Raw genomic sequence first — 25,594 nt, 5'->3', positions numbered from 1 at the left:
CTAATACTTTCTATTCTCTTCTTTTTTTCGTTTTGGCATTTGTGTCTGGGCTTCTCGTGGTGGCACTCTTAGGGCAGAGATCCCAGGGCAATTTCCTGCCTAATGCTAAAGGGACTCCTCAGGCCATCAGAGGTGGGAGACAGAGGCACAGAACAGTGGAAGAAGAAAGGAGGGAGGGAGGAAAGCTGGCAGCTCCTCATCTGACACAGAGCTTGTTGTTAGAATATTAGGCTGCTCATGCTGGTCAGTTACTACTTATCTCTCGTTTCTTTCTCTTTCTCCTCCACCCCCTTGTCCTTCTCTCACCTTTATTAGTAGTAGTGTTAAACAATTCCTTTTTTTTTTTTTTTTTTTGCGGTATGCGGGCCTCTCACTGTTGTGGCCTCTCCCGCTGCGGAGCACAGGCTCTGGACGCGCAGGCTCAGCGGCCATGGCTCACGGACCCAGCCGCTCCGCGGCATGTGGGATCCTCCCGGACCGGGGCACGAACCCACGTCCCCTGCATCAGCAGGCGGACCCTCAACCACTGCGCCACCAGGGAAGCCCAACAATTCCTTTTTAAAACTCTTATCACCCTTTTGTCCTCCCCAGTCTCTTGGCTTAAAGGGTATTTGATCTGCTTAGTTGCAAGTGTATAAAGCTAGATTTATCAACGTAGAGGCCTCTAGAAGGCCTTCCCTATATACCACAGAGTGTTTTTATAGTTGGCATTTACCTGAAGTTACTTGGACTAACAGCCCTCTTGAAGTTGTTTCTAACTTGTCTTTTGTGCTAAAAGGCCGAATCGTCAAGCCCCCAAACTGTCTGACTATAGAGCCTATATTCTTCACATCTTTATTATAATCCTGACCTCCCCAGAAGGTTAAGTCATCCCATCTTTCTTTTGTCTTTCTTTACTGACGATCTTCTGTGCCCACCTCCAGCAACTGGTGACGATGACGACTGGGATGAAGACTGGGATGAGCCCAAGTCGTCTTCTCCCTACTTCAAGGATTCAGAGGCAGCGGAAGCAGGCGGTGCCCAGCGAGGAAACAGCCGTGCCGGCAGCTCCTCCATGAAGCTGCCGCTTAACAAGTAGGTGTAAGGTAGTTGGGGCAACGTGAACACTCTGTAGAAACAGATACAAGATACAAAGAGGCTTTTTCTCTTTTCAGTGATCTACAAAGCTTGGGGTGCGATTTGATCATGTTTATTTTTTATTTGGCTCCTAGCTTGGAAGCTTCTTTTAAAAAAATTTTTTTTCATTTTAAAGTGAAATATATGTTCCATTTAATCATCTGCTAAATACTGTTTTTTACCTTTTTTAACTCATGACATATTAAGGTTTTTATTGCTGATGTCACGGGAAAGCTAAAAATAATCCTGATAGCTTCCTTTTAAACGTTTTACTGTTTATTGATCTTTTACCATGTGCCAGGCTTTGTGCAAAGCAGTTTGTGTGTGTTCTCTCATGCGACCCTCATATCCCTTTTGTGGTACATATAATCTCTGTTTTCTCTGGGAAAATGAAGCCCAGAGAGGTTAAGTAACTGCCCAAGTTCACACAGGTGGTAAGTGATCTAGTCGGGATTCCAGTCCAGTCCCTCAGCTTCCTGAGCACACTCTCAACTACTATGTTTAATGTGTTTAGGACTTTGTTTTCACTTAGATTATTCATATATATATATATATATATATATATATATATATTTTTTTTTTTTTTTTTTGGTACGCGGGCCTCTCACTGTTTTGGCCTCTCCCGTTGTGGAGCACAGGCTCCGGACGCGCAGGCTCAGAGGCCATGGCTCACGGACCCAGCCGCTCAGCGGCATGTGGGATCTTCCCAGACCGGGGCACGAACCCGTGTCCCCTGCATCGGCAGGCGGACTCTCAACCACTGCGCCACCAGGGAGGCCCAGATTATTCTTATATTTTTTTAAAAAATGTTTCGAACGGTCCTTGTAGAAACAGTGCTTAGCAGGAAAGCATGTGGGAAAGGTGAATATGGACACAGCCCTATGGAATTCCCTAGTAGAGAGTTCTGGATGCGTCTGTAGTTTACACCAGTGTAGCTTGAAGGAGATGTAGTTTGTGACTTCCATATGATTTATCTTCAAGTACTCTTCTTACAGCAGTTATATTTAAAATAGTTTTTCTAAAATTACTCATACTTTTTCTCAGTGTTCCAAGTTCATGATTCCAAGCAGATATCAAGGAATGTTAATCTATGTCTGGAAAAAAATTGTAAACATGTTTGATATCTATCTAGATACCAAGTTTCTAGGTCTCGATGTACATGTGTATAAGTTTAATGAGCCCTGCAAGTTCTCCTTTAGTATTTAAATGCCGTCTGGTAATTAAATGAGTTATCTTTTAGCTCACACGTCTCCTGCATTTCTGTCCAGTTTCTTCCGTTGTGTATTTTCGTACTCAGTTGCATGCATAGTACAGTCAGTCATTATTGACTGTATCCTGTTTCTTAAAGTGAGATTTGAAGTTCTCAGTATGATCTGTAGTGACGTACCTTACCCTCAGTTGTTCTTTAAACCTAAATACAAAGTATATTTAAAACCCATTTTAATATAATGTATCCTTCAGCCCCATTTTGAAAATGAGGAAGCAGGACCCGTGAGACAAATACGGCTAGCTGAATTTTTGAGTTTTCGTAGCCAGTTCGTGAGGTTCTGGCTTGCGCCAGGCCTGTGACTCCTCTTTCCTGTGGTTTCCACTGCTCCATGCTTGCTCTCTGGCTTGCTATGTGATCATGGGGAAGTTGGATGACCTGTTTCAAACTCAACTTTCTTCCTCTCTAAAGTGAAGGATTGGCTTTAATTAAGAATTCTTTCTGCTCTAAAATTTCAGTCTAGGTTGAAACCAAATTGAAGGAGTCCTAACATGCACCTGCACCTTGGAGGCATCCCTCGCTTTCTGTGGTGCTGGGAGCCGTTTATACCCTACATATTTTTATTTAACTAGACTAATGTATAAATGACTTACTTATAACAGTTGTAAAAATTTTTTTAGTATTAACACTTTTCAGCGGTTAATCCATTTTATATGACAGCTATATTCCAGTCATGGAGCCTAAACCTTATGCTAGAAACAGAGATCAGACATTTAAGTATACTTGAGCATTACAAGAATACATCTTGATAATACTGAAAGGATTAATCAATTGCACTGCTGTTCAGTAAGTATTAAATGCGTTCATAGTCAGCTCTAGAGTTTTGCTGTGGTCACTAGGATACCAAAAGAAACATGACATGTGCTCTCTGCACTCGGAAGCTTACAGTCTAGTCAAGGAATTGTTGCTATGTGCAATGCCCCAATTTCTCCATCAGCGTTTTCTAGCAAAAGTGTAGGTTCTTTAACAAAAGTGTTCCAGGTTAGCCCATTAATTCATTAAGCATTTAGTATATTCCCATAATTCCTCTAGGTCCTGGAAATACAAATGCTTTCTCTAAGGTGCTTCTCGTCTGCTGTGATGTGCAAATGGATCATGGCAGTTGCAGCACCATAAGCTGAAGAGCAGAAGTGTGCTCAGAACACTGACGCAGCACAGAGAAGGCTGCACCTGAGGCTGTAGGGAGCACTTCCACAGAGCCGGTGGCGGCATTAGAAATCATTTTAATTTCTGAGTACGTACTAGGGCCTTTAGATTTATATAGATAACTCTTTACTTAAATCTTTTAATTCCCTTACCACCTTAAAGGTAGGTCGTATTGGTCCCATTCTTCACATAAGAAGACGCACTCTAAAAGTCACATAGCTATGAAGTGTTGGACTTGAAATTCAAACCCAAGGCCATCAAGCTCCTAGACACCCCTTTTACTCTGTTGTAGGATCTGTGTTTTAAAGCAGGTCCAGGGAAAAGAGAATGGAGGGAGGTCAGTCCAGAATGAAGGTAAAGATATGAGCCCCTGAGAGCATCACATTGGCCTTTAACTTGGTATAGGAATGAAATCAGAAGTAAGACAGCTGGTTTTTGTAGAAATAAGATTTCTTTTCCTATTTTAGGTATTTTGCTTTCTGAGGATTTTTTCCCCGTTTATTAAAAAAAAAAAATTCTAAAACCCAGATTAATCTTGTCTTCTTTAGAAGTAGCGCTTTGGATGGCCATGCATTTATTTCAGCTTTTCTTCAGTTTTAGAACTTCGCTTCGGATGTAGATTTGATTTCTGGAAATGGCCAAGTTTCTTATGTTTAGAGTCTCTTTACTAAGGAGACTGTTTTTTTGTTTGTGTCTCATAAACTGGTTCTCAAGGCAGTTCCCAAAGAAAATGGCACGAGCATTTATGAACAGTGGCGGTTTCTTTGGGATAATTGTGGCCACCCGAGGGAGAATGTTGAAAGGCAGCTTTAATTTGAATATAAAAATGCCAGCGTGTGGCCTTCACCCCATGTGGTCACCTCAAATTGATGCGCTCAGTACTTTCTACCTCTGTACCTGGGGGACATTTTCTAGTCTGCCCTTCACTCTTCATGTGGTGATAGAGTGTCTCAGATCAAGCAAATAGAGTGCCCATAAATATCACACCTTCTGGAGTCAAACTGTCCTCTTACCAGATAAAGCTTAATTAAATGACTAATTGGCCATTGAACAATCTGATTACATTAGGTTTCATTTACCATAGTTTCCTAGTTCTAGTACATGTGAAAGACAGAACAAGTTCAAACTGTCGTATTAAGTAAATGTGGATGAGCGCTGTAGAATCCTTATAAGGAAAAGCATAAGACTCACAAGCATTTATCCTCATGATTAGATTTCCTGGATTTGCAAAACCTGGAATGGAACAGTATTTGTTGGCCAAGCAACTAGCAAAACCCAAAGAGAAAATTCCTATCATTGTAAGTTTGTTCTTTTCTTTTTTTTTTTTGGCTTTGTTTCTGATTAAGCTCTTTTATAATACCTTAAAGCTAAGAGGGTTATTAGTCATTTGGAAAGTTTTTTGTTTTTGGAAAGTATTTTTAAACACGTTTAATGCTCGAAGTAAGTAACTGACAGTGTGTATTAGTATTTTAAGAGTACTAAAAATAATTGGCATGAATTAATGCCCATTATTATATTGTTTAGATATTCTTTACTTTTACCTTTCAGACTGTTAGTAATTGAACAAACAACACCCATAGTACATACGTATTTTTAATAATTTTTCTAAACTATCTTGAAGTATCGTTTACATGCTGTTTTTCTACTAGCCATACATATTTAGCTAAAAAACCCAATTCAAATATTTAGGTTTCTACCTTGACGAAGTACATGCATGTTATCAGAATAAGTTGCCTTTTCCACTATGTTGGTAATAGTTTTCTTTCAATAAACCAGCTGTCGAGTCGTGATAAGGAGCTAGTACGTAAAAGCTGGGAGTCAATGGCACCATTAAGTATATCTGTCTTTGAATAGCTTATTACATAACATGACACAGGCTCTGTGGTTTCACCTAAATGTTGATTGCTGATAGATTTTCTATCTAAATGTTATCTAGCTGTATATTTCCAGATGAAATTCTGGCAAAGAGAACTATAGCTATCTTCTGACCCTGTTGATTTAATCCTGTAACTGTAAGTTGGGGGCAGGGCAGGAGGGTAAGCGGCCTTGAATATAATCACCACGGACTCAAACAAGGAGGAAAGATCTGGTCTTATTCTATAATCTTTGGGTCCTGGGAAACTCGATAAAATTGCAAGAATGATACTGAATTTTTTATATTACTTGTTCCTACTTCTTTGAAAAGCTTGAAATCCTAGAAAACTCGAGAGAGAAGGGTTGTGACCCAGAGCCCTTTTATCCTTCTTCCCTCAAAGCAAACTTGGGATAATTATCTTCTGAGTAGTTAGGTTAGAGATTATTTTAGTTTTTTCCTTTAACTCACAGAATTAAGAGCCCATGGCCCTGCCCCTCAGATTCTCACAGGGGACTTTGTCATAAGCAGGAGAGTCCTGGAACAGAGCTAAAAGACCCCCGTGTTTGAGTTGTCCCGCACGTTTTAGGTGAAACTGGACCCATAGGCAGGCTTGCCTGTGTGGGCTTCCTGTGTGGAAAAGGAAGCTGAGGAGAGCCATTGAGCCTTCAGAAAACCAAGAGAAAGTAGAGACCTGGTCCTTTGCTTTTAAGGTGCAGTCCCCTACCCACTAATAAAATGTGACCCCGTGGGTATTGGGCCCTGGTTGATCAGACTCGCCTCTCTTGGTCCCAGTCACTAAGGGAGGTTCCCAAGAGGCCCCTGTTAAAGATTCCTGCTCTGCAGCTTTAAGAGAGTTTTCTGGATCTGGGCTCCCTCTTGGAGAATTATAATAACTTGTTGTCAGAGATCTTTAGTCCCTTACTAAAATTCTCTGGGCCTCAGTTACCGTCCTGACCTAGTAGCCTCTGAACTTTCATACCTCACCTCACTTTTTTCTCCTTTCACCTTTAAGAAGAATTAGAACTCTATAAAGAATTAGGTATACAGAAAATGAGAGGAAGTGTAGAGGAAGTTTGACGGCACTTTGGCATGGCTGAGACATCCAAGTGTGTAATTTTATATCTCACAGAACTCTTAGTCTGCAGTAGATTTGAAATTTTAAAAAACTAGCCCCTCATTACATATAACTAAGACAGCTGGACTAGAGAGAGATTGTGTTCCATCACTCTAGAGGAAAGGCAGATCGGCATCTCTCTGTGGCCTGCGATGCCCACATGGGAGCAGAAGGGCTTCTCCCATTAAGTGTTTTCTTTAAATATAACCTTAGTAGGAACAGAGAGCATTTATGTAAATAACTTCTCAAAGAAGAGCAAAAATGACCCTCCTAGGGACTTCTAGTCCTAAAAAGAATCATTTGATGATTTATATCAATTATACTTACTATTTTTCCATGTAACAAAATTAGCTCTCCCCGCAATGTTGTGTAGGTTGGAGATTACGGCCCGATGTGGGTTTATCCTACCTCTACATTCGACTGTGTGGTAGCAGACCCCAGGAAAGGCTCCAAAATGTACGGTCTGAAGAGCTACATTGAGTATCAGTTAACACCTACTGTAAGTATCCAAGTTCTCAAAGCAGAATCATGCTTGCATCGCTAGGAACAATTTGCTTTTTTCATTTCCTGTAGTTGGCATTGGTAACGTTTTTCTCTTTCCTTATTTTGTAGAACACTAATCGATCTGTAAACCACAGGTATAAGCACTTTGACTGGTTATATGAGCGTCTGCTGGTAAAGTTTGGGTCAGCCATTCCAATCCCTTCTCTTCCAGATAAGCAAGTCACAGGTGAGCATGTGCGACACTGCACTCAGGACAAGTAAAAAGACTCCAGTTAGAGTACCCTAACGTAAATCAGAAACAGCATTGTCCATCCTCTAGTGGAACAGGATGTAGGGGTTTGGAAACAGCAGCTAAAGATAGCCATATACATATATATATATGTATTGTACATGTATTTGGAAGTTACCTGAACACCTAACAAGAATATGTCATAAAATTTTCTGTTAGAGTTCCTGTATACATATGTATCTTTTTTTTTTTTTTTTTTTTGGTACGTGGGCCTCTCACTGTTGTGGCCTCTCCCGTTGTGGAGCACAGGCTCCGGACGCGCAGGCTCAGCGGCCACGGCTCACGGGCCCAGCCGCTCCGCGGCATGTGGGATCTTCCCGGACCGGGGCACGAACCCGCGTCCCCTGCATCAGCAGGCGGACTCTCAACCACTGCGCCACCAGGGAAGCCCTGGGAACTTTGTTTTTAAAGAACTTGTTTGGATTTTGATTTTGTGGAGAAAACTTTTCAAAACTTTCAAAGTGTCGTAGCAGAACGGAGAGTGGGGACTACGTTGCCAGGTTGGCAGACACATCCTCACCCTCAGATGGGGTGACTCCCAGGCAGTCCCTCTTGGAGCTGGGGCAGCTGAGTGGCGGCCCTGTCGGGGTGGCCTGGTTGGCGTAGATGGCTGCCTCCTGCCACTCGTGTGTCACCCCCACCCCTGCTTCTGTTCAGATACTCACTGCCCCTCCTTTCTGTCATCCTTATTGTTAAGTCACAGCTTCCTTTTTAAAAATTTAGATTTCTTTCCATGAAAACTTAAGTTCTGCCTTTCTCCACATTTTCAAATTTCAGACTGTCTCCTGAATTTTAAGCTCTCCTTTATCAACTTGATTAGCATAATATGTTCCCCGTGGTGTTTAAATAAATGGATTGATGAGCTGTCTTAGAGTCGTGGAGGTTTCTCCTGTTTTTTAGGTTTTAATACATTGTTTATTCGGAATCAAATAACCCAGGACTATCTGAAAGCATCATAGAGTCACAGTTCTCCCACAGTAAGGTTTGTATTTTTTTTAAAAAAAGGTCAGGACTGAAGCCAGGAGGATGTCATAGAAAAGCAAGGAAGCAACAGCTCCTCAGTCTGAAGAAAGTTGAGCTTTGATTCACTGACTGGGACGTGTGCCGAGGAAACTGAAAAGCCCAGGAGCCACTTTATTTCCCCCTTCTCTTGTTTGCCTCCTGCCTGAGATGCCCACAGGATCATTATTATATAGGTTCCTGTCTCATTTAAATCCTGGAGAAAAGAAAAAGGAATGCCAAATAGATGATGTCATGACATTTCTGTGGACTTGATAATCCATCCATGAAAAGCTTACAGCTAAGATTTTTTATTTGTTTATAGATTTTGTTCTTTGTGGAATAATAGTGAATGAATCTGGTTTTATTTCTGGCTGCCAAACTGATATATTCCCATACTTAGTGAAAACCTAAGTCAGGGTCCTAGAAAATGGGGAGATGGAAATCCCTCTTCTCCCTTTTTTATTTAGTTTTATGTATTTTTTTTTTTTTTTTTTTTTGGCTGCATTGGGTCTTCGTTGCAGCACGCGGACTTTCTCTAGTTGCAGTGAGCGGGGGCTGCTCTTCCTTGTGGTGCGTGGGCTTCTCATTGCGGTGGCTTCTCTTGTTGCGGAGCACAGGCTCTAGGCGCACAGGCTTCAGTAGTTGTGGCTCGCGGGCTTAGTTGCTCTGTGGCATCTTCCCAGACCAGGGCTCAAACCCGTGTCCCCTGCACTGGCAGGTGGATTCTTAACCACTGCACCACCAGGGAAAAATCCCCTCCTCTCCCTTTTTTTAATTCTCTGGAACCTGATAGGAAATTCCTAACAAGCACAAGGTAACATCTGAAGTCACAGTTTGTAAATAAACCAGCTGTGTCAGAAAAAGCTTCAGGAGGAATAAGAGTCAGTAATTAATTAATTCCAACCAATGAGTAGGTTATAAACTCTTGGTATAATTTACTTGCTCATAATGGGGAATTCAGTATAGCCCTTAGGTCCGTGCTGACTTACAGGGTCTTTTCTGTCCATGAGGTAGGCCATCTTCTGCACAGCTTACGCTTCTGTAGTGCTTAATCTCTACCCCTAGTAAGTGTAGAATTTGAAGTGTTTTAGTATACAGGAGGGTCTAGACCCCTGAAACTGTCCGATGGCCACTTTTTAGGAGTTTTTTGTTTGTTTGTTTTTTTGCGGTACGTGGGCCTCTCACTGTCGTGGCCTCTCCCGTGGCACAGGCTCCGGACGCGCAGGCTCAGCGGCCATGGCTCACGGGCCCAGCCGCTCCGTGGCATGTGGGATCTTCCCGGACCGGGGCACGAACCCGCGTCCCCTGCATCGGCAGGCGGACTCTCAACCACTGCGCCACCAGGGAAGCCCAGGAGTTTTTGATTTATGTGGATTTATAATACTCTTCTCATTAAAGGAAACTTGTACTTATTTGTACTTGCAGTTTCTTAGGGAAAATCCAGGCTGTGTTTTTTTGTTACTTATGTATAGTAAGTTCACTCCTTTTGGTGTACAGTTCTAAGAGTTTTAACAGGTACCACCACAGGCCTATCACTACATTCAAGGTACAGAAAGTTCCATCACCTCCCCCAAATTTCCTTGTGCTGTTCCTTTATATTCAGCCCCTCCCCCTAGTCCTAACCCATGGCAACACTGATCAGCTCTTTGTCCCTATAATTTTGCCTTGTCTAGAATATCCTTATAAATGGAAGCGGATAGTGTGTGTGTCGTCGGGCTTCTGGGTCTTTTGAGTCTGGCTTCTTTCACTTAGCATAATGCCTTTGAGATTCATCTCTCGTTGTGAGTATCAATAGTTTGTTTCTTTTCATTGCTGAGTAGTATTTCACTGTATTGGCTCTACCATAGTCTGCTTATCTACTCACTCTTTGCAGGATGTTTGGGTTTCTAGTTTTGGCCATTTATAAGTCTGCTATAAACATTTACATACAAGTTTTTGTATCAATATAAGTTTTCATTTCTCTTGGATAAATTCCTAGGAGTGGAATGACTGGGTCATATGGTAGGTGTATACTATTGAACGTTTAAGAAATTGCCAGGCTGTTTTCCGGAGTGGCTGTGCCACTTTGGGATCCCTGCCAGCAATGGATGGGATTGTCAGGGGCTCCACATCCTTACTTGCACTTTTGATAGTGTCTGTTTTTCTTTATTTTAGTAAGTATAATAGTCTAATGTTAGCGGTGTTGTCTCTTCATGGTCTCAATTTGCATTTCCCTAATGACTGGTGGTGTAGAGCATCTTTTCATTTGCTTATTTCTTTTCCATAAATTTTCTCTGGTAAAGTATCTTTTCAAATCTTTTGCCCATTTTTTTATTAGGTTGTTTTCTTATCATCGAATTTTGAAACAAGATTCTTTATATATTCTGGAAACATGTCCTCTCACAAATAATGTGATTTGTGAATAGTTTGTCCCAGGTGTGGCCTTTCTTTTAACAGTGTCTTTTGCATAACAACACCTTTTAATTTTAACGAAGTCCAGCGTGTCAGTTGTTTCTTTTATGGACTGTGCTTTAAGCATCACGATTAAGACCTCTTTGCCTAACCCAAGTTTACACTGATACTTGCTTCTAAAAGTTTTGTAGTTTTAGGTCTACGATACATTTTGAGTCAAGGTTTGTATAAGATGTGAGGTGGTAGAGGTATATGTTATAATACGTCTGGTTGTCTAGTGGTTCTTGCACTATCTGTTGAAGAGCGTATCCTTTCTTTATTGAGTTTACTTTGCATTTTGTTAAAAAATCAGTCGAACACATTTGTGTGGGTTTATTTCTGGACTCTGTTCCATTGATACATGTGTCCGTCCTTTTGCCAGTACCACACGGTCTTGATTAGTGTAGCTTTATAGTACAGTAAGTCTTGAAATCAGGTAGTGTAAATCCTTCAACTTGGTTCTATTTCAAAATCGTTTTTGGCTGTTCTTTTTCTTTTGCCTTTCCGTGTAAATTTAAGAGTCAGCATGATTGTTTCTAGTCAGATATCTATTAATAATCATGCTGGGATTTTTACTGGAGTTGCATTGATTCTGTAGACCAATTTTGGGAGAATTGAAAACAATGTGCATTCTTCTAATCCAAGAACATACATATATCGTATTTGATTTTCATATAGGGTTTTGTAGTTTTCAGCGTACAGATTCTGCACGTGTTCTCCTAGATTAATATGTAAGAATTTCATGGGGAAGGTTCTCCTGTAAATGGAATAGAATGGAATAGAGGGAGAGGGGTGCAGCCCCAGGCCAGAACGCCACAGATTCCCACTGTTCTGGCCTGAAGTTCAGCTGTTTGGGAGCGTATACACTTCTCACGTGGCTGTTTGCCTTTGGTTGATTTCCAGAGCCTTATATTTGTGGATTTTGTCCAGCTTTATAGTTGCTTCTGGGGACTAGGTTTAGCAATTAGCTAAATTAGTTTTTGTTTTAAAAAAATTATTATTTTGTTTAAAAGCAAGGCATGCTTGTGATGACTCTGTAACAGACTAATTTGGGTTGTTGAAGCTGCTCCTGGGTTCCACTCTGTCCAGTAATCTGGGATCTCTAGGGTTTTTTTTTTCCTTTTTTGGGGGGGGGGGCAGGGGAGTGTGTGTGGGATTTGCTTTCATTTAGTCGTTCTTTTAATTCATTAACCATTGGACAGCCCTTAAGGGGAAGAGGACGGATTGATTCCACATTCCACTTCCTAGATCTAGTTTAGAAAACGTGTTCCCCACCTGGTGCTCTTAGGAAGGAGTGTAGTAAACGCCTCATTTAATAATATACCCCTTTTTTTTCTTCAACATATTTATTGGAGTATAATTGCTTTACAGTGGTGTGTTAGTTTCTGCTGCATAACAAAGTGAATCAGCTATACATATACGTATATCCCCATATCTCCTCGCTCTTGTGTCTCCCTCCCACCCTCCCTATCCCACCCCTCTAGGTGGTCACAAAGCACCGAGCTGATCTCCCTGTGCTGTGTGGCTGCTTTCCACTAGCTATCTATTTTACATTTGGTAGCGAATATGCTCCTCTTTGAAAGTTGCCTTCTCTCTCTACCCTTGAGTAGGTCCAGTGTTTGATCAAACTCATGAAAGTGGGTGGAACCTGTCTTGCCCCTGCTCTGCACTCAGCTGTAGCCAGTATTTCCACCTCCAGAAGCCTTTTAACTGATAGTGATTTTGTTTGTTAGGCTTATAAAAATTCTCATTGTTCTCTTGATGTTTGGTATGTCAGGTTTGTTAAGCCGATTTTCCACTTTTAGAACAGAAATATCACCCATTAAGCTCCGTTTTTACGATGGTCATTAAGTTCTGGGATCACTTTCGTTTTTGCATTCATGGAAAAATTGCTTTTTCTGTTTTTCATTTAAGTAGTTTAAAAAACAAAACAGGAAAAAAACCCTACAGTTCTGAGTTACTTTTCAGAAATACTAAATTTAAATTTGTATGTCTGAGATTATGTTGCATTTAGGCACATTTTTATAACTGTAGAGATCTCACGTACTTTGTAAGAATTGCTTATTAATTCCCATTTTTATCACCCCTTTCTTGCCTATAAGGCTTCATGTGGCCACATAGGCACTGGCTTGTTAGTTTATAAGAAAGAAACGTTTTCATATTGAGATAAAATTTTCTTTCAAATTTGTTGGTTACCTTTCCTGTGGGCCTTAGAGCTGCACTGTGTTGTGTGTTTTTAGCTTAGTGAAACATTGCCATGATTTATCTTTTACTGAATAACTCTCTACAAGTGGCCAGCAGCTACATAAACAGTCTTTCAGTTGGGGTAACAGCGATTCGTCTTTGACAGAGCTGCACATCACTCTCGGGCGTGTCTCTTGCAGGTCGCTTTGAAGAAGAGTTCATCAAGATGCGCATGGAGAGGCTTCAGGCCTGGATGACCAGGATGTGTCGTCACCCAGTAATCTCAGAAAGTGAGGTTTTCCAGCAATTTCTAAATTTCCGAGATGAAAAGGTAGGACATTTTGTTGTGATCATCTTAGAGGATGTTGAGAATTATCACATTCACACCAATTTTTTGTCTAAAAGGAGTTAAGTTGTGTTGGTTAGTTGGTTGTTTCTAAATAATAGGAAATCAGCCCAGTGAAGGCGGGGCTGAAGGATATGATAGAATAAGGGACTTTTTCCTAGATGCTTTTAAAAATGGGATAGACCCAAAACTGTGTAGCATATTATCAGCGTGAAGTCAGGGAAATAGTGTGAATGATTTCCTATGATCACATTTTGACCTTGCGGTGTAAATAGTGTAATGAAGGGAAAGGTAGATTCAGAATTGAACCAGCTTTCTCAGAGCCACGTTGTTTTTCCAGTCCAAGTCTGCCCCTGCCCCGGCCCCATGGGCAGTCATTCTGCCAGTAGTTATCTGTTCTTTTTTGCAAATCGGCAAGAAATTGGCTGCTTGTCACCTCACTGATGTTATCTGCTTTGGAAATAGCGGTGTGTCACCTTAGGCTTCCACTGTATGTGATCATTTGTTTGGTCATGCCTGGTGTAATTTATAGGTTAGAGATCATTCCACGTAAACATTTGTAGTCTTTTTGCATTTCGTGGTGAATGATACATGTGAAAAAGTAATAGAGTTACAAGAACTACGGGGAACCCTGTCCAAGTTGGTGCCTTACTGCTTACCCATAGCTCTTTAACAAGGGCTTGTTCGATTGATTTGTCAAGGATTCTATTTAGGAAGCAATTCTAAAGGTTGTGTTTTATGCAGAATATTATTATTAAAAATAATAAATCTAGACCTTTTTTGGTGTTTTTGATATAAGAGAAGAAAGAACGAACTTGGGGCCAGGGCACTCAGTTTTAGTCTTGGGTTTGCTTCTAACTACCTCTGTGACCTTGACCAAAGCATTTAATGTCTTTGGGCCACAGTTTCCTCATCTGCTAAATGACAGTATAAAACTAGGAAGTTATGAAAACTTGTGATTCTCTGGGCAACGGTAGCTCACATAGATGGTTGGACGTAGAAAATCCCAAAGAATCTACAGGAAAATGTAGATCTACATAAAAAACTATGAAACACTGTTGAGAGAAATAAAAGAAGACCTAAATAAGTGTTCCAATACTGTGTTTCGTGGATTGAAGAACTGAAAAGATGTCATATGTAAAAAATTAAAGCTCCAAGAATAGCCAAGCTACTCTTAAAAAATGATGAAGTGGGAAGAGGACTTTTTTGGATATTAAGACTCATTATAAAGCTAAAATAATTTTAAAAGCAGACCAATAGAACCGAATAGAATGGACACTTGATTTATGACAAAGATGGTGCTCAGTACAATGGGGGAAGAGAAAAGAGCTAGCATTTCCGAAGCCCCTGTCCTGACCCTTCCCAGTCACTACCCCTTCCGTCCCCTACAAGGGTGACCATGATCCCCTCCTTTCTGGTTATCATTTCCTCACTTTATAGAGTTTCACCATGTGAGCCCCTGCACCATGGTTTTGCTCGTTTTGTGAACTAGCTGAGAACCCACCCTAAGCATTCTTTCGTGTCGGGCCTCTTTTGCTCAGCCTATTGAGTCAGCGGTGCTCAGTCAGTTGGATGGCATCACTGGGAAGAATGAAATGTGGTCACTGCCTCACAACAGTCTGTTGATTTTGTTAGGTTTGATATTGTGGTTATGTTTTTAAAACATGGCCTTATCTGTTAAAGATATATAATGAAGTATTTACAGGTAAAATGATATTATATCTGAGATTTGCATTAAAATAAACAAGAAAAAAAAGTAGGATGGGGGAGACTAGATAAAACAAGATTGGTAAAAAGTTGATAATTTTTGAAGCTGAATCTATAGGGGTTTATTAAAGTACTTTTCTTTCTACTTTTTTTTCTGGAAAGTTTCCATTGTATTAAGTTTAAAAAAAAATTAATTCCAGATGGTTCACAAGTCTAAATGTGAAAGACAACACAATCGAGCTTCTAGAAGGTAACGTAGGAGAAAATCTTCATACCCCTAGTGTAGGGAAGGATTTCTGAAATAAGGCACAAAACTGACTAACGGTACAAGAAGAGACTGACAAATTAGACTACATTAAAATTAGGAACTTCTGTTTATCACAGTAAGTCATTAAAAAAGAAAAACAAGTCAAAGATATGAACACGTATAACGAGCAAAGGGCTGGATTTTAGAAGATGGGCAAACCCATACAAACTGATAAGAAAGGTACACCAGTAGAAAAATAGGGGATTTGGTAACGTACCTCACAAAAGAATCTGAATCACCAATAAATGTATAGAAAAGTACCTATCTCATGAGTAATAAGAAATGCAAATTAAAACCACAGTGAATACACTTGCCAGAAGGCTAAAATTAGAAAGACTGACTGTACCAATTGTCTTCTTGGTGAGATGAGGAGTTTCTGGGACTCACGCACACTGCCGGTGGGTGTGAAAGCTGATGAGACAAGCTTGGAAAACAGTTTGGCATTATCTATTTAAACTTGAACAACTTTCCACTCCTGGGTAAATGCCTACAGAAACGCATGCACACATGCACCAGGAGACACGTACACAGCAGCTTCATCCGTAACTTGGCCAGGAGTGGGGGTGGCTACCAGTAGTAGAAAGGGGTAAATAAATCGGGGAACAGTCATTCGATGGAATATTATACAGCAGTGAAATGAATGAACTGCTGTGTAACAACAGTGTGAACGTAGCGTCTCAGCGTAGGCTGAGCAAAAGAGGCCAGACACGAAAGAATGCTTAGGGTAGCGTCTTAGCTAGTTAATAAAACTAGCAAAACCATGGTGTAGGGGCTCAGATGGTGAAACTCTATAAAGTGAGGAAATGATAACCAGAAAGGAGTGGATCATGGTCACCCTCGTAGGGGACGGAAGGGGTAGTGATTGGGAAGGGACAGGACAGGGGCTTCGGAGATGCTAGCTCTTTTCTCTTTCTTGGCTTTGGTGGTAGTTACACAAGAATTCACTTTGTGAGAATTCGTTGCAGTGCGTATTTCTGCTTTGGGTACTTTAGTGTGTGTGTATAACTTGCAATAATTTTTTAATAGTTTATAATATTGGTTCCTATCTTATATTATAGAAAAGCTTTAATCTTTTTTTAAAAACGACCTAAAAACTTGAGGCACTTCGTCGCATTCGTGGATGTGTTTATATGGGTGGGCCTTGGGAAAGGAAAGGTGCTGGGTCACCTCACTCTGGAAGGACTTGGGTTCATAAGGACCGTTCTGTGCAGTGACACTGTTTACGTATGAGATGACGTTGGAGATGTATAGGTGCCTGGCGCGTTTGCAGAGGGAGGTGGTGTGGGCGCTGCTTCCTGAAAGTTAGAAGGATAAAGATGACAGTGAGCCGATCCTAGGCGGGAAGTTTGAAAGACCAGTGTGGCTCTGCTCTGCACTTTAACATTACAATGTTCCTATTTACAGGAATGGAAAACCGGGAAAAGGAAGGCTGAGAAAGATGAGCTGGTGGGAGTTATGATATTTTCCACCATGGAGCCAGAGGCACCTGACCTGGACTTAGTAGAAATGTAAGAGATGCTGCCAAACTTCCCTTCTCCCCAAACTGAGTCCGCCTCCTTTGCTTACAGGTCTCGGCCAGTCGTCAGACTAGAGTGTGTAAAATGAGTGGGGCTTGTAGTCAGATGACAGGAGAGCATCGTTTGTTCATGAAACACTGTCTCTCTAACCATAACATCAGTTAAAGTCTGCTTCCCTTTTACCTTGAAGTCAGTGATTTCATAGTTGACATTGTGGTTAGGAGTTATTTCCAATAAAGTATGATGAGACAGGGTGGCACCCACAGAATGGTCCACGAGACAGAAATCTCTCTGAACATCGCCTTGAAGGGGGCAATCCCAAACCTGATTTTTCTGTTTTTTTCCTATCCTGTTTTTAATCTTGTCATCTTCTTTTTAATGTAGGCTTGGTTGAAAATCTGGAGTAGTTCCTTTGCTGCGTAAAGACTAAAAAGAAATCTTAGGCTTTTTTTTTTAATTTTAAGAAGCTTTTTTCTTAATGTAAAATCATTGCTTATGTGTTACCAAATATATAGATAGTCTTATAACTACCCAGAGAGAAAAATCAATGCTAATATGTTGACCTAGGTCTGTGGTCTTCCAAACCTTCCTCTGTTCATTTGTATCTGAAGGAAAAATTGTTTGTTTAAACGAAAGTGACCTCACACTATGCATTCTCTTTTATAATCTGCTTTTTTCATTTAAAAGTATATTGTGATGATTTTTTCAAGTTGGTGAAAACTTTTTACATCCTTAAGTACCTGGTATGTTCAGTATCACTTAGATGCTATGCGTCTGGGGTATTTTCTCTGACTCATTAAAGTACTTGTTGGAATGAATGAACAACTACCATTAGCAACCTGTACTATGTTTTTATAGATTCAGTGGTACCTGCAGTGATTGAATTTCACTAAGAAAGATACTCAAGAAATGAAGATTTTATTTACTTTAGAATAATTTTAGTTAAAATTCACAAGGAATTGAAGGGGGAAGGAAGCAGAGTTAAAATATAAATGGCAGATTTTGAAGTAGTTCATTAAAAACCAAATCCAGCCTGTTTTTTTGTTTGTTTGTTTTTTTGCGGTACGCCGGCCTCTCACTGCCGTGGCCTCTCCCATTGCAGAGCACAGGCTCCGGACGCGCAGGCTCAGCGGCCATGGCTCACGGGCCCAGTCGCTCTGCGGCATGTGGGATCTTCCCGGACCGGGGCACGAACCCGTGTCCCCTGCATCGGCAGGCGGACTCTCAACCACTGCGCCACCAGGGAAGCCCCAGCCTGTTTTTAAGACTGATTTAGTTAAAGTGCAGTTGTTATAAAGCAAGAAACAAGTACCCGTGGTCACGTTTGGTGTGAACTCCCCTGACCACATGAACTTTTCTCCTTACACCTCATACTGTTTGGATGTTTGATAGTGAAGTCAAGGACCCACCTCCTCATGTTTTTGCCCCACAGAGAACAGAAGTGTGATGCTGTCGGAAAATTCACCAAAGCCATGGATGATGGCGTGAAGGAGCTGCTAACCGTGGGGCAGGAGCACTGGAAGCGGTGCACGGGACGTAAGTGCCACCCTGGGCCGCGGCTGGCTTCTGTAGGTGGGGGTGCGGCCTCCGCCACGGCCTTTGTCACCCTGGGGAAGCTGACCACCTCAAACAGAAATGCGCTTAGTGAGCCAAAGTCACGTCATACCCACAGCTCTTGGAGGAACCTCACTTCTCAGCCCTCGTTAAACGACAGAAAACTGGCTCAAGCAAAGCCAGTTCAAGAGCTCCTGTGGAAAACACCATGTTCACTTAAATATTTCCAGTTATTTGGGGTTTGTCGTCTGTGGAAGATTAATCTTTTCTGCATGTTTAGAAAGTGCCTGTGGTTATTTTTAATCTCATGATTTTAGTTTTTAATATTCATCCGTTTGGTAAGATGGATGAATGTTAGTAAGTTGTATATTTGACTAAAGCTCTAATTTTTAGGCAAAACCAGTGGTAGGTGATAGCAGAAAGTGCGTACATGGGTCAGACTCGCACACTGCTGAGAAGAAAGTGGCGCTGTCACCCTTGCTTTCTGCCTGCCGTTCCACATCCTCAAGAACTTCCTGTCCTCCCTCCCTTCCCTTTGTTTGCAGACCGTCATTCTGCTGAACTGGTTTCCTGTATTCCCCAAACCCACGCCGCCCTGGCGTCAGATAGGCCGGGAGAGAAGCGCACACAGTCACGTGTCCAGCTGTGGGGATCAGGCCTTGGCTACTGTCACGTTGAGGGTGGCTGAGTTGAGTACTTTCAACAGAAACCTGCCACCTGGCAAAGCCTGAAATATTTCCCGTCTGGCCCTTTGGAGGATAAAGCCAGGCCTTACACTGAATGGCCCTCCACCATTCACATGACATTTTATATCAGCAGAACCATTTGTCGTGTACCAGCTGTTCATGCTTGAGGGGCAGACACCAGGAGTAATAACAGTTGCTCCTTTCCCAAGGCAAAGAAGTACTAAAAATAGAACTGAGCCTGAAAACATAACGTAGACAAATGCAACAGCAGAAAACAAAATCCGTTTCAAGCCTTTGGTCCCAGGGAACAACTCATGGGCCAAAAGGGGAGTGACACTTCTCTAAAATGTAAATGAAGTAATTTAATTTTTAAAATAATTTTAACTGTAAACTCAGCTGTTTCCCTTTTTTTTTAAACATCTTTATTGGAGTATAATTGCTTTACAATGTGTTTCCCTGTTTTTAAGAAAAATTTAAGTGAGTGCAAATATTACAATAAGATTTTTTTAAGGAGATCACAAAAAATCTGGGATTATGCCTTCTTTTAAAGAATCAAATCCCTTATGTCTAACATCTGGTCAGCTCCATGTCCTGTAAAATCCATGGGCCAAATTTATGAAATAGTAGTAACTCTAGGCTGCTCTCTTTTGCGGGGAAAGGGGGTGGAAGTATTTTGTTTAGAATTTGATTCAGGCATAATTTCTTTTTTCTCACAAAAGAATTTTTTAAAATTCCTAATCTGTGAAGTGAGAAATGTAGCACACACTCTGGTGAAGAAGAACTCTAGCACACACATGGTGAAGCACATGACAAGTATTTTTTAACCCCTGGTATGGAGGCAAAAGCTGAGTTACAAAAGGGTGAACAATTTATTAAAATCAAGCTGATATAGTTTGAATTTGTGTTTCCTGATTATTACAGCTTATAGACTATATGTCAAGTTTCTCTGGCCTAGATTCTTTTAAAGAAACATTTGAATCATTTTTCTTTATTAATATAACACTATCTTCAAATGAAAGTAATGGTTTCTTTTGAAAGGCAGCAGATGTGTTTCAGGGGACTATGTATAGATGCAAAAAAGGTAGCCTAAGATACGAGACTCTTCTCTAGGAAGTCCTCCAAAGTGATCCCAGAAGCCTAGAATTTTAGCACTAGAAAGAACCTTAGAGATGATTTAGTTAATCTTATTATTATACAGATGAGAAAACTGAAATCCCTCCTCCCTGATCCTGTGAGGTGCCACTGCCATTTTTCTGCACACCCCATTGCTTTCAGTTTTGTTTTTGTTTTGCAAATAATCATTCATACATACATAGCAGAGTGGGAAAAGCAATGGATTAGGAATCACAAGTGCCAGATGCACCATTTAGCCATATGACCCTTATTCTCCTAACCCATGAAATGAAGATGGTGTACCTGCGTTGGTAGAGGAGGTTGTTGTGATGATCAAGCTGGGGTGGTATACGTGAAAGGACTCTAACCTAGACGTCATCTTCTAAGTGAGCTCCTGGTGCACTTTGAGTTCATTCAGTGAATGAGAATGTGGGTGGTGGTGGTGTTCATAATAATAGTGTCCGCCATTGATTGAACAATTGATTAATTTAAAACTAAAAACATTAATTGAAGAAACAATCATTAATTTTTAAAAACAATCATTTTACATCAATATTTTATTAAGAATATAGACTATTTTGAATCGTTTCAAATTTCTTTTATTGTAATAGTACTTTTAGAAAATAATTGGATCCATTTCATTTTGCTCAGAGGACTAGTTAATGATTTATTCCTTTTTCTCTTTCAGCATTACCCAAGGAATATCAGAAGATAGGCAAGGCCTTACAGAGTTTAGCAACAGTCTTCAGCTCTAGTGGTTATCAAGGTACATCTTTATTTATTTATTCTTTGGGCCTTGAGTGTCTTATCCACACAGACTGGCCTCCTCAGGCTCTTGTAAACAAACAGTAACTGCAGTTAAGCACCCTCGTCAATGAAGTTTCATCTGCTCCACTGAGGACTTTTGCAACCTCACCTTACTACTTTTGAGAAAAGTGGTGGGTTGTTATAATTTGTTTTTTCTTACTAGCTTCTTTGCCTTTCTTGGGCTCAGATAGCTCTTGTGTTTTAGTAAAACAGGCCACTATGGTATGTGACACTCTGCCCTTGCTTCGTCTCTCTGCCAAACTCTGAAGTCAAGTCTGACTGTCAAAAGCCAGATCTTATCAAGGTATTTGGAGGAAAAATTTTTACTGAGTAACAAGTTCATGTTGCTTTTTGTCTCTCCATAACTCATAATTGCTTTCAACTTATCCCATATCGTATGTCTTACTTGTGGTATTTTGAGTTCATTGTGCATTTCCATTGACAACACTTATAAGAAGAAGTTGGCTGTTTTCTTTTATATTTTGGTTTATGTTTTCTTAATTTGGCCTGTGGAGCAGATAGGAAGTAAAAGTATTTGCCAGGTGAGTGACACCTATTCAATTTGAGGGCATCCTATCACTTACAGAAATGATAGACTTAGTATTTTCACCGTAGTGTTTATCCTGATACCCAGAGAAGGCATGTCTTTGGAGGTCAGTGTCTGAGTATTTTCAGGAAGAAGAAGTTAGTCTCTAACCAAAATGTAAGATCTGGGGCTCCCATATATGAATATTTCTTGTTGGCCTGGCTGAACTGTGTCTTATAATCAAAACTTTTAGTCTGGGTGGGAGTTTAGAGGATTCGTTAGCCTGGTCCCTCATTTTCGAGATGAGGAACCCCAGGCCTAGAAAGATAAGCATATCTTGTGGCCAACAGGCACATGAAAAGATGTTCAACATCACTAATTAGAGAAATGCAAATCAAAACTACAATGAGGTATCACTTCACACCAGTCAGAATGGCCATCATCAAAAAGTCTACAAATAATAAATGCTGGAGAGGGTGTGGAGAAAAGGGAACCCTCTTGCACTGTTGGTGGGAATGTAAATTGGTGCAGCCACTATGGAGAACAGTATGGAGGTTCCTTAAAAAACTAAAAATAGAGTTACCATATGATCCAGCAATCCCACTCCTGGGCATATATCCAAAAAAGACGAAAATTCTAGTTCAGAAAGATACATGTACCCCAGTGTTCATAGCAGCAGTGTTCATAGCAGCACTGTTTACAATAGCCAGGTCATGGAAACAACCTAAGTGTCCATCGACAGATGAATGGATAAAGAAGATGTGGTACATATATACAATGGAATATTACTCAGCCATAAAAAAGAATGAAATAATGCCATTTGCAGCAACATGGATGGGCCTAGAGATTATCATACTAAGTAAGTTAGACAGACAAAGACAAACATCATATGATATCACTTATATGTGGAATCTAAAAAAGCAATACAAACGAACTTATTCACAAAACAGAAACAGACTCATACACATAGAAATCAAACTTACGGTTACCAAAGGGGAGAGGTGAGGGGATAAATTAGGACTTTGGGATTAACAGATACACGCTTGGCTGTGTTCACTGGAAAGGCTTAGAAACAATTATCCAATCCAGTAACGAGAAGCACCCCTAGCACCACCCACATGGCGGTTTCTAAACATTATGTTCCCCTGAAATAAACGAGAGCTCCTAGCAGAACTCAGATGTCAGTTTGAAGAGCCTTCTGCTGTCCAATGAAGAGAAAATTTGAGCATTAGTGAAAATAATAACTGCTGTGGAATGTAGCATATCAAATATGTTTAAATTCAGACTTTGCAATGATACTTTTTTAAAACGCTAATCTCAGTTACATTTGGAGGATAGGAGAGAATCAACTTACTATTCTGAAAACTGTAGAGAGGAAAAAGCATTTAACCTGCTCTTCCTATTGCTATACCTGAAGGTAACCAAAAAGTTGATAAAGGGAAGTTTCTCTCTATAGAAGTATTTCAACTAATAAAGAAGGAGTGATAGAAGTAGAATAGCACCAGTTTGCAGACCTGTACCAAAATAAAAGAGCTAGGCAATACAGGGAGCAGAGGATTGTGTTATCACCACCGAGACTCAGTCAGCAAAACCCAGACTGTGGTACCAAGGTACACGACCTGGCTTATACACCTCCCAAAAAGAAATTTGCAAGAAAAAAGGATGGAGGAGAAAGAACTTATGTAGGAAACACATCAGCTCTGTGCCATGTGGGCTGTCTTTGCATCTTGATTCAAGCAGCCAACTTGATTGGAGATACCAAGCAGCTACACACTGGCTGGACAGTTTATACCAGGAACAATTTTCTTTTCTTAGGTGTGAGGTTGGTATCGTCCTTATTTTTTTTTATTTCTTATTTTTTTGTGGTACGCGGGCCTCTCACTGTTGTGGCCTCTCCCCGTTGCGGAGCACAGGCTACGGACGCGCAGGCTCAGCGGCCATGGCTCACGGGCCCAGCCGCTCCGCGGCATGTGGGATCTTCCCGGACCGGGGCACGAACCCGTGTCCCCTGCATCGGCAGGTGGACTCTCAACCACTGCGCCACCAGGGAAGCCCTGTCCTTATTTTTTAAAGAGTCCTTATCTTTTAGGTAAAATGTATGGATGAAGTGTTAAATGACCAGTGAAAGGGAGAGGTAGGGAGGAGACTAAAAGCTTGGCCGTGAGCCGTTAATTGGGACGTCGGTGATGGGTAAATGGGACGTCGGGTGATGGGTAAATGGGGGCTCGTTATACTATTCTGTAGATTTTAAAAGTTTGAAGTTTTCCATAATAAATTTTTAAAATAAAATAAATGAAAAGGAAATATAAGTTATAACCACTCATATAACTGTAATGATTTTCAGGTGAAACAGATCTCAATGATGCAATAACAGAAGCAGGAAAGACTTACGAAGAAATTGCCAGTCTTGTGGCAGAACAGGTATTGACATAACCCCACAGTTCCAATTAAGACTTTATGCTACCTCATCCACATATTTAACTTAAAACCTGTTTTAAGGCAAAGTTTCCAAATGGCTGTTCTCTTCTCTCCCTGTGTATCTTTGTTAATTACATTGGGTAATAGTATTTCTTAGGCCAAGCTAAAGTGATGGATAAATTCATCATCATGAAACCTAAATACCTTCCAGTGTTGATGGTTTGAATCCATTCTCAGCCATGAGGGGATTAAAACATACAGGAAAGCTTTGCTCAAGTCCCTGTTTGGACTCTTGCTCAGCCTGTCTGAGCCTTGGTTTCCTGGTCTGGTAAATGACGATGGCAGCACCTACCTGGAAAGGATCTCAGGCTCCAACAGCTAATAAAGAGAAAGCCCCTGGTGCAGTTCCCAGTATGGAGCAGGTTTTTGTTACAGACACATGGCTTTCATTGGAGCTTTTAATAGCCTGATTTCAATTATGTTCATCGATAACAGATAATAAGTTTCCTTAAGGAGAATAACCATCCAAGTTGTTTCAAATCCCTAAATTTAAAAACCTTTTTTTCAGATGATGACTTGAAATATATGTTTGTATGCATGTACATTCATGTGGTCATTAACTACTCTCCTGATACTTGTAAAAAAAAAAAAAAAAGATACATTTTTAGAATTGTGCATACCATAACTATTAAAAATTAAATCTAGAAAAATAGAAAAATTTAAAGTTGCCACTTTTAATGGTTACCACATTTTTAATAATTATTTTTATTCTCTGCTAAAATTTAGACATTAAACTATCTAAGGTCTTATTTGCTCGTATGTAAACGTACAGTATTAACCAGTTTTTTTTTGGTCTCACAGTGTTGTATTTTGGGCCACCTCAAAATAGCTAATTTTACCAACCAACCTAAAAATTTTCTGTTTTATCATTTTCTTCACAACCTGTGATGAGAGTATAGTTCTTGGGGATTATTTTCTTATAGGAAAACTAAGCTGAATGCTTGACACTCAGTAACTTAATGTAGTGCCTGGTGGATTTGGCTGATACAGTCCTCAGATATAACAGTTTTCTCTTCCTTGATTGTCTGAATTCCTCCGCCAATAATAACCAGTCTGTGTCTTGTTACAGCCAAAGAAAGATCTCCATTTCCTGATGGAATGTAATCATGAATATAAAGGTTTCCTTGGCTGCTTCCCTGACATTATTGGCGCTCACAAGGTAACTTGATCATAGAAGTTCACAGATGACATCCCGGGTGAATCAGAACCCGGGCGCACCGCCACCTGCCTGAGGCTGACCCTTCAGTGCCCCGCAGTCAGGAGCTGGTCTCTGAACCAGCTGGAACGGCTTGGAGTGTTTATAAATAGTGAGGTCCTAACATGTTTAGATACATGGATAGTTTTTTAGTTTCTTTTATTCCGTAAAAAGATTATTTTGAGAGAACCTAAAGTATGATAAATATTCCTTTATGGATATACTTGGGTCAGGTATCCAGCATAATCATCGTGGTGTTTGGTATTCAAGTCAGTGTCAGGAATGGTACTTTCCCTCATCAGTGAGACCCTGTGTGCTGGGTGGGCAGGTCCTCAAAGGTCCTTTCCTGTCCAGATGAAGTAAGTTGTTCTGTCCCCGAGCCTGACGAAGGGTCTCCCAATTAAAATCAAAATGGTCAATATCAATTTTATATGTTTATATTAATAAAAAG

At 40.6% G+C, this 25,594-nt stretch overlaps 1 protein-coding gene across 4 annotated transcripts in view; it reads left to right on the top strand.

Annotated features, from left to right (window-relative positions):
• The window catches only part of SNX9 (sorting nexin 9), a 137,035-nt gene that overhangs the window by 104,805 nt on the left and 6,636 nt on the right, over nt 1-25,594 (top strand). For all 4 annotated transcript variants that reach the window (XM_067701676.1, XM_067701675.1, XM_067701677.1 and 1 more), the window contains 10 exons: nt 924-1,074; nt 4,743-4,827; nt 6,872-6,997; nt 7,111-7,228; nt 13,108-13,238; nt 16,672-16,775; nt 18,217-18,320; nt 20,826-20,903; nt 23,815-23,891; nt 25,018-25,107. In XM_067701676.1, coding sequence (XP_067557777.1) covers nt 924-1,074; nt 4,743-4,827; nt 6,872-6,997; nt 7,111-7,228; nt 13,108-13,238; nt 16,672-16,775; nt 18,217-18,320; nt 20,826-20,903; nt 23,815-23,891; nt 25,018-25,107 — 1,064 coding nt within the window. The remainder of the gene's footprint in view (nt 1-923; nt 1,075-4,742; nt 4,828-6,871; nt 6,998-7,110; nt 7,229-13,107; nt 13,239-16,671; nt 16,776-18,216; nt 18,321-20,825; nt 20,904-23,814; nt 23,892-25,017; nt 25,108-25,594) is intronic.

This window comes from Pseudorca crassidens, chromosome 13, assembly GCF_039906515.1.
Source record: "Pseudorca crassidens isolate mPseCra1 chromosome 13, mPseCra1.hap1, whole genome shotgun sequence".
Lineage (NCBI taxonomy): Eukaryota > Metazoa > Chordata > Mammalia > Artiodactyla > Delphinidae > Pseudorca > Pseudorca crassidens.
Note: the sequence above shows the minus strand (reverse complement) of the source record. Positions and strands in the feature narration are given on the sequence as shown.